The 8,271-nt window shown below is 39.2% G+C and overlaps 2 protein-coding genes across 2 annotated transcripts; both read left to right on the forward strand.

Annotated features, from left to right (window-relative positions):
* Nucleotides 1–768: 768 nt before the first annotated feature.
* LOC114762674 (uncharacterized) lies at nt 769–1,594 on the forward strand. Its single transcript, XM_028952214.1, has one exon. It carries the CDS (start codon nt 887–889, stop codon nt 1,391–1,393), a length of 507 nt encoding a protein of 168 aa, XP_028808047.1. The 5' UTR covers nt 769–886; the 3' UTR covers nt 1,394–1,594.
* A 2,403-nt stretch (nt 1,595–3,997) lies between these two features.
* On the forward strand, nt 3,998–8,024 carry LOC114762670 (vacuolar fusion protein MON1 homolog). The gene is given in 13 exon segments (XM_028952209.1): nt 3,998–4,594; nt 5,140–5,219; nt 5,346–5,417; nt 5,549–5,588; nt 5,987–6,088; nt 6,249–6,370; nt 6,580–6,712; nt 6,783–6,874; nt 7,044–7,125; nt 7,243–7,307; nt 7,530–7,829; nt 7,950–7,999; nt 8,002–8,024. Coding segments are annotated over 13 exon segments (1,635 nt in total). The 5' UTR covers nt 3,998–4,120.
* The last annotated feature ends 247 nt before the right edge of the window (nt 8,025–8,271 follow it).

The following is an 8,271-nucleotide window of genomic DNA, read 5'->3' on the forward strand; positions in this document are numbered from 1 at the left end:
ACGTCAATGCTGGTTTCCACGTGTCCTTCTTATAAAATCTTTACACGTGGCACCTCCTCGATCGTCTAAACAGGAACGTCTTTGCCCTCTTTCCTGGAACCAGGTCAGGTGAACCGAACCCCCCCTCCCTCGCGTCGCGACAAATTTCTGCCCTCGTTTGTACATTGCTATTCAATCCTTTCTCGTAAGAGACGAATTCGCTTTGCCTGAACTACCCTCCCCTTCCCCTCCCACTGTTCAGTATCTCCCGCCACGTGTCCCATATCCCCGCCGTTGATAGTAAAGCACGGAATATCAAGGCCTGCTTCCCCTGTTAAAATGGGGGAAGTGGATGCGCTTTCTTTTCTGTTATATTATTGGATTTACCTTTTTTTTTTTGGGACCTTTTACTGCCATCTAAACTCCTCGTTTTATAAAGTAACGGAAATTTAATTGAACTGAAGTAGCTACGTTAATTCACGGCGTTACGTTAGGCACAAAGAATAACGCTGTTAAATTGACGTCAATTTAATTTAATGGAAGAAAGCAAGAAGTAAGCTTATTTTAAAATATTATCCAGAAAGCAAAATTCGCGGGGTTTTAGAAGTATTTATTTGGGTGTAATGGTAATTTCGCAACGATGAAGGTGCGGAGAATGAGAGAGATGGAGCCTTATCCATAATGCGACCCAACCTTTTCTTTTGAAAAAAATAAAATAAAATTTTTTAAAGGCCACCCGGCCTTTATAAAAGCATAATGGAGCCCCGGAGTAGAAGATGCAATACAAACGAGGAAGCCATTAATGATCACCATATCAGTCACAGACGCGCACTCACACGGAGAAGGAAGGAGGGAAGGCGCGGTGAAACTGACTGCACCAAAAACAAATCCGTGACTCTGATTGGAAATGGCGACCAGTAAGGGCTACTTCGCCAGACCAAGCTACCGTTTCCTCCCTGGGGACAGAGACAGAGATTCCCCACCCATGGCTTCCGATTCCATCTTTGAATTCGACGAGTCTGACATTTATAACTCCACTCGCAACAACTCGCCCGAGTTCCGCAAGCCCGTTCACGCCTCCCGCATGGGCAGGAAATCGTCTTCGTCCAAGCTATCGGATCCGGGAGGTCGCGCCTCCGGGACTCCGGCGTCGCTCCCGGTCAACATTCCGGACTGGTCAAAGATCCTCGGCGAGGAGTACGGACAGAACCGGAGGAGAGACAGCATCGACGACGACGACGAGAGTGAAGATGGATGCGACGGAGGCGGCGGGAGGGTGCCTCCTCATGAGTTTCTGGCAAGGACGAGGATGGCCTCATTCTCGGTGCACGAAGGGGTTGGGAGGACTCTGAAGGGACGAGATCTCAGCCGGGTCCGAAATGCGATTTGGGCCAAAACCGGGTTCGAGGACTAGTTCTTCGCGCAAGAACAAAGTCCAGATTAAAATTTTTTTCCCTCCTTGTATTTTGTTTTTTTTTGGCGAGTATTAGTGTATTCCCGATGAGAAAAAGAGGTTTTAATTTTGAATATTTGTATTGATTGATTAGAAATCTGAGTTTTTACTGGGCTTCCAAGAGGAAATAGTGAAGAAATTCTGGGTGCGATTGGATCCAAATAACACACCCGAATTTGTGAGGAGTGAGTCAGTGATGGTATTGAAGAATCGAAATCTGAAATGGGGAAAGAGAAGGAGGAGGGTGGTGGGGCCCTGATAGCAGGAGAGAGAAAAGAAATGGAAAGTGTGGGCTGGGTGGTTCAATGATTGGTGGGGTTGGGGCTTTGAAGTGGTTGAGTTTAGGTCTGGGACCAAAGCCTATCGCTACATGAAAACTACTCCCACAACTTCATAACTAATTCCCCCCTTCCTTTTGATAAAACAACGTTGTCAACGGGATCCGCTCCGTGATCAAAACTTGCTCACAAATAGTTCCCTGATTTTTTCCCCTTTTCCTTTGAAAGCTTCAGATTACCTATTTTTAATTTAATGATGATGAGGGAGGAATTAAATTTGATGGTTATTATTATTAATATCACTACAACTCAACTGAGGAATTCCAAGTCTATGGAGTGGATTGAAAACAGGAAAAGCAGGAAGCACCCCCCCTTTTCTAAGTGTACAATTTGAAGCTTGACCTTTTGTGGAAAATAAGGATAAGGATGTTGCGTTTCTGACGCAGAAATTAGCAATAACAACATATTTCAAACGCAGCATTTGACGGCTCCTTTCCCTCGTTGTATTATCATCTTAATTATAAAATCTTGTTTGTAGTTTACAAACAAAATCTTATAAATAAAACAGGAGATAATATTTCACAAACGAAATTTTATAAATAGGAGAGAAGATAGTATTTCAGACGCAGCATTTGACGGCTCCTCGCCTCACCGCGTCATTAGAGAGAATTTGGGACGCTCTCTCCTGCGCATACCACAACCATTAAAGCCAGTTATTCGGCTGTATCCACTTAGCCCAAACCTCATATTGCTATGCTTAGTCTTTCAAAGCTCAAATTGCTTAGTTTTTGTTTTCAATGTAAATAATTCCCCGTCAATATTTAATGTGTGATCTAATTGCGAAATTAATCTCAGTCCTAAATTTAAAACCTATTTTTCATATTTATTATTTTTTTTCAAATTACTTTTAGTGCTACTTCCTGAACATTAATGAAGTATGAGAGAAAAGGAGAGTATTAAGACAAATGACTATTATATTATGTCATTTTTATTGTAGTTAGCTAACTTAGTTTTTTTTTAATCGAATAAAATTAGTTAAATATGTTTCACATTAAGGAGAATAACAACCGTGCACAACTTTCTGATGTTTGGGATAGCGGGCAACTATAGAATTCATAGCGGAGAAAACAAAATGAGCATCCAGAGCATCGTTTTACTGCAAATAGGGGTTATCTTTTTGGAAAAATACTGATGCGGATGCAGCATGGAGTCACGCGATGAGTTGAGTTGAACGGTTGTAGAAAAAGGCTGGTTGACACATGGAAGGGAAGGACAAACAGCTTTATCCAAGCATGTTGGGCCAAAATAGGCAGACCAATTTTAGTTGACTGAGAGCTCACGACTGTTTTGTCATCACATGATTCTTCCCTCCTCCCTCATCTCTTCTCTCTTTTTTCTTTTTTACTTTTTCAAATTACATATATTTAATACTCCTCCGGTTCTTAATATAGAACCCAATTCTTGAGTTGATTTTGATCATAAATATAAGACCCAATTCTTAAGTATATATCTCTTGGTACACTTAAACTATATATATAATTTTAAAAGTGATTTTACAATATATAAAGTAAATACGTGAAAAAAGTTTTAAGGTATGAAAATAAATTTTAAAAGTTTTTTTTCAAACACCCCTTTACATTGAGTTCTCTTGTCTAGACGGTCAAAAATGAGTTATCATTATAATTATAATTGATATTAATATTGGCTCAAGTAAATCTCATATTTGTTTCGCATGACAGTGAAGTTCATTTTAGTTTTTAATAATTCATTAATTTTATTTTGGTGGTAACGGGGGCAAAGCCCAAACTGTTCATTAAGAAATTTACTAGTACGGAATTATAAGAAACTACATTTTACTTATTCTTTTAAAATTTTTTAAAAATCCACGCTTCAGAATTAAAATTAATAAAACATTTTAAAAACATCACGCATCAAATACTACATACTGCCTCCCTCCGATCCTTAATATAGAGAGACTGATTAAACTAGTTATTTGTAATAAATATGTGTTATCTTTCCTAAAATATCATAATTTTTATATTAAGGAAGGGAAGTAGTATAATGTGGAAAATATTTTTTTTTATAAAAAAGAAAAATAACTGAATTAATGGAAAGCCATTCGCTATTGTGGGCTACTTGATGCCCATATCCTCAAAACCCAAAAGCCATTGCCCGGGTCCATTAGTCTGCTGGGTTACCGGGTTTTCGGAATAGCGAGACAGGGTCAAGTCGGATCCTGGCTGCAGTGACAACGAGCGCATCCACCTACTGGTCAGAGGCGCTCAGAGCCAGCCAAGCAGCTCCTGCGACTGGCAGCCCAAGATTTCAAATTCGCGAAGTAATTCCACATCAATCATAGAATCAAGACCTGATTGCGATTTCAGACTATACTGACGAAAAATTGCCGCAGATGCCCTCCGATACGGGTTCTTCCGCCTCCGACCGTGACCTCGACCCCGAGCCTCAATCGGTTGGAGAACAATTGGCTTCGGTCACATTGTCCGTCTCCGGTGGCGAACCATCGTCCCGTCAAGAAACAAACGGCGTTGTCCTTGAGTCTGTCAATCAGAACACTCAATTTGTAATGGAGGGACAAGTTCAACGCAATTCAGTTCCTGCTGATGAAATTGGTGAGGCTAGGGAGTCTGCAGACCGCGACGTCGTATGGGGGAGGACCGCTTCGGAGATTGAGCTGGATGGGCTGTCCAGCCCTAGCAGTAGTGGGTATGCTGGTGAAAGGGGCAGCAGCAGTGCGACTAGCGGTTCGGTAGGAGACGACGTGGTTGAACCGGATGAAATTGAGGAGACGGGGAAAGATGTTAGAGTCGATGAAGTCTCTGATTCCCAACCGTCCTGGGTATCTGCAAAACGACATGTAGATGAGGTATGTATCATCAATATATATGTGATTGATCTTTTTAATCGTTGGTTTGAGAACCTTGTAATTTGTTGGAGATATTGCCTGCATGTTCTTCGTAAGAACAATTGAGTGGACTCGACTCGTATGTCCATCCTAGTGCCAGCTTTTTTGTCCTACTGCACTATGAAATTCGTTTGATAAAGAAGATTAACTTCGTCTTTAATTTGAATTGAGGTTTGTACATAAAATTAATCCCTTCTCAATGCATTCGTCTCTTCCGTGTGAGTATACAACGTTCTGGATTTTGAAGCTATTATTTTGATAAATATAAGACGATCCTGCAAAAGAAGCAGCAGTGCAAGAACAACAATTGTTGAACCTTAAAATACGTGATCACAAAGCCCTATTCAGTGAGCGGTGCCAGTGCTATAAAACACCCCTCGTTCCCCTTCAAAGTCGTTTTGGTCAATTGTTATGATGCAATGACTATTTGTCTTGTACATGGTAGGACAGTTTTTATGAGGATTCCTGTAATACCATGTTCTGTTTGATTGATGAATAAAGCGCAGGATGACGCTTCCATATCATGGAGGAAAAGGAAGAAGCATTTTTTCATTCTGAGTAATTCTGGCAAACCAATATATTCGAGGTAGTATTTGAAAACCCCTGTCATTGGCTTCCTTCAATACCTGTTCATCTTTCTATTTGGTTTGCTCCTTAAACATTGTGCTCTGGTCTCTTATATCCCGTGCCGTGTATTTTTGTTTTCTTCCAGATATGGGGATGAACACAAGCTTGCAGGATTTTCAGCTACTTTGCAAGCAATAATTTCCTTTGTAGAGGACGGGTATGCAGATGCCCATATCATAGTTGTATTTTAACCTAATAGCTTCTCATTAACGGATAATCCAGTTTGGTTTGTGTATTTTATGAATTCAACTTATATGGGTTTTTTTTCAATATTCTCTTTGCTTATAGGGGTGACCGTGTCAAATTGTTGAGGGCTGGAAAGCATCAGGTCTGGGCACTTGTTTACCATTCAATTGTGTTTTTCAATGTGAAGCAACATTTTACATTCATATTGCTTTTTTTTTTTTTTTTGGAGCATGTTGGAAGTATTGTGCCTTTTATTTTATTTTGAAATTGCTGTACTCGGTTGTCCACATTCTATCTTGTGTCCATGCTTTGTTGCGTTTGAGCTGGGCTTTTGTTAAAGCATTAACTTGGAGACCTTGTGACTTATTCTATTCAAAGTCATATTTTGAGTTCTTAATTAACTTTCAGTGGTAAGTGACGAATGTTGTTTATCTTCTATACTTTTTCTTGGTAAGCTGCTCATCTTTGTGATTAATGCTGGTGGAAGGGGGCTATAATTAACTTTGGTATGCGAAATCTTAGTTTGAAATTTTGTTTCAGGTTGTTTTTCTGGTGAAAGGACCAATTTATTTAGTTTGCATCAGCTGCACAGAAGAACCTTATGAGTCGTTAAAAGGGCAATTGGAGCTTATTTATGATCAGGTATAGTTGAGTTATTATCATAATATTGTTTTGGATTGATATGCTTACTGGACCATGCCTCCATCTTCTGCTTCTGTTGTTTCTCAAGTTGCACGATTTTATTAGATGCACAAGTTTTGTTCTGATGGTTATATGATACAGCCCTGAAATTGATATGCAGATGTTAGTTATATTGACAAAGTCAGTGAACAGATGTTTTGAGAAGAATCCAAAGTTTGACATGACACCACTGCTTGGAGGAACAGACATTGTCTTCTCTTCTCTTATACATTCTTTCAGCTGGTTTGTTTCTTTGTTACATGCTTGCTCACTTAGAAAAAATAGTACGTGTTAAGATGGGAATGTTTTAGCTGTTTTTGTTTTTTGGGTGGTCTGCGTATTTTTTTGTCAGGGTTGAAATAATGGTCGTTTGTGTGATAAGCTTTTCCAAGTTTCCCTTATATTATTTCAGATATGAGGAGTAAATTGTGTTGTTTGTACGTCCGTTCCAGGAATCCAGCTACATTTCTTCATGCCTATACTTGTCTTCCTCTTGCATATGCTACAAGGCAAGCTGCCAGCGCTATCTTGCAAGATATTGCTGATTCAGGTGTTTTGTTTGCAATACTAATGAGCAGGCACAAGGTTGGCTCACTGCTTAGTCTCACTTTAATAATATCCTGACATACAATAACATATAGAAGGTTGAATATAGGTAGTCAGTCTTGTTGGTGCTCAGAAAGCTTCTCTTCATCCAGATGATATGCTGCTACTTGCCAACTTTGTAATGTCCTCAGAATCCTTTAGGCAAGTAGAACTGGCAAGTCTCTCTTTGCAGGCTGCATCTCATAGTTGGTTGAACAATATAATATGCTTAGCAAATTGTTTGGACTTTGGTTTTAATTGTTAAGATGCAGATTTCATTGCTTTTATCGCTTGTGTACTCTCTTATTATTTTTTATCGGGCTTTCTGCAGGACATCAGAATCATTTTCTCCAGTTTGCTTGCCAAGATATAATCCTTTCGCATTTTTGTATGCCTATATCCATTATTTTGATGTGAGTGATTTGGGTACCATATACAATTTACCTTTGTTTTTTTTTTTTTTGGTTAACTGTTATGTTTTCAATTTATGTCGGCACCTGATTGACAAAGTTGATGCATTTTCATGGCAGGCTGACACATACTTGATGTTGCTAACCACTAGTTCAGATGCCTTTTATCATCTCAAGGATTGTAGGTAAATGGTGGTTAATAATCCGACCACTGATATGGTTGCAATTAGGGTGTACAGTGTAACTTTGCACATATAACCACAGTGAAATACACAATGTTCTCCCATAAACAAGAAAAACAAATTGGAAAGAAGTGGGAGATAATAGCATATTAGTGCATCGCAAGACACAGATCTCCATGTAGCTATTGACTTTCATGGCTTAGAAATTTTCTTGCAAATTTACAGGATTCGTATCGAAATGGTCCTTTTGAAATCAAATGTCCTTAGTGAAGTTCAGAGATCCTTGATAGATGGTGGCATGCACATTGAGGATCTGCTTGTTGACCCTTTAACCCGTTCTGAATCATCTCCTCATCTGGGCCAGTACAAGCCTCCAACAGAGTCTCTTGAAAGGTTGAAGGAACCTTATCTTGGTGTTGGCGGTCCTGCTGGATTGTGGCATTTTATATATCGCAGTATTTATCTAGATCAATATGTATCTTCAGAGTTCTCGTCTCCAATTAACACTCCTCGGCAGCAGAAAAGGTAATAGACTTAACAGCGACTCTGTTCACCTCTTATGCATGTGCTTTGAAGTTTTTTACATTTTTGTCTTTAAATTTTTTCCCCTTCTATTCGTAGTATAACTAGCTTTCATTGTTGCAGACTGTATAGGGCGTACCAGAAACTTTTTGCATCTATGCATGATAAAGGAGTTGGGCCGCACAAAACTCAATTTAGAAGAGATGAAAACTATGGTAACATTTATCGCAGTTCATTGATATCACTTGTTAATTTAGGACATGCATGTATGCATATAAAACATTTTCCACACTTGTTTGTATATAAAACAGTTCGTTGATGGTTATCTTTAGAAACAGTGGATTTTCTGGCATAACATTCAGCAATTTGATCTCACTTTGTATTTTTCTGTTGTGCAACTAGTAACAATTCTGCGATAAGGATTACATTGCAAGTGCTTGTAGCT

This window comes from Neltuma alba, unplaced genomic scaffold (genome assembly GCF_004799145.2).
Source record: "Neltuma alba isolate B1F8T4 unplaced genomic scaffold, ASM479914v2 tig00011239_pilon, whole genome shotgun sequence".
Taxonomy (NCBI): Eukaryota; Viridiplantae; Streptophyta; class Magnoliopsida; order Fabales; family Fabaceae; genus Neltuma; species Neltuma alba.

Excerpts from the sequence above, each read along its gene's own strand:
- LOC114762674 (XM_028952214.1), top strand. The coding sequence starts at position 887 with ATGGCGACCAGTAAGGGCTACTTCGCCAGACCAAGCTACCGTTTCCTC.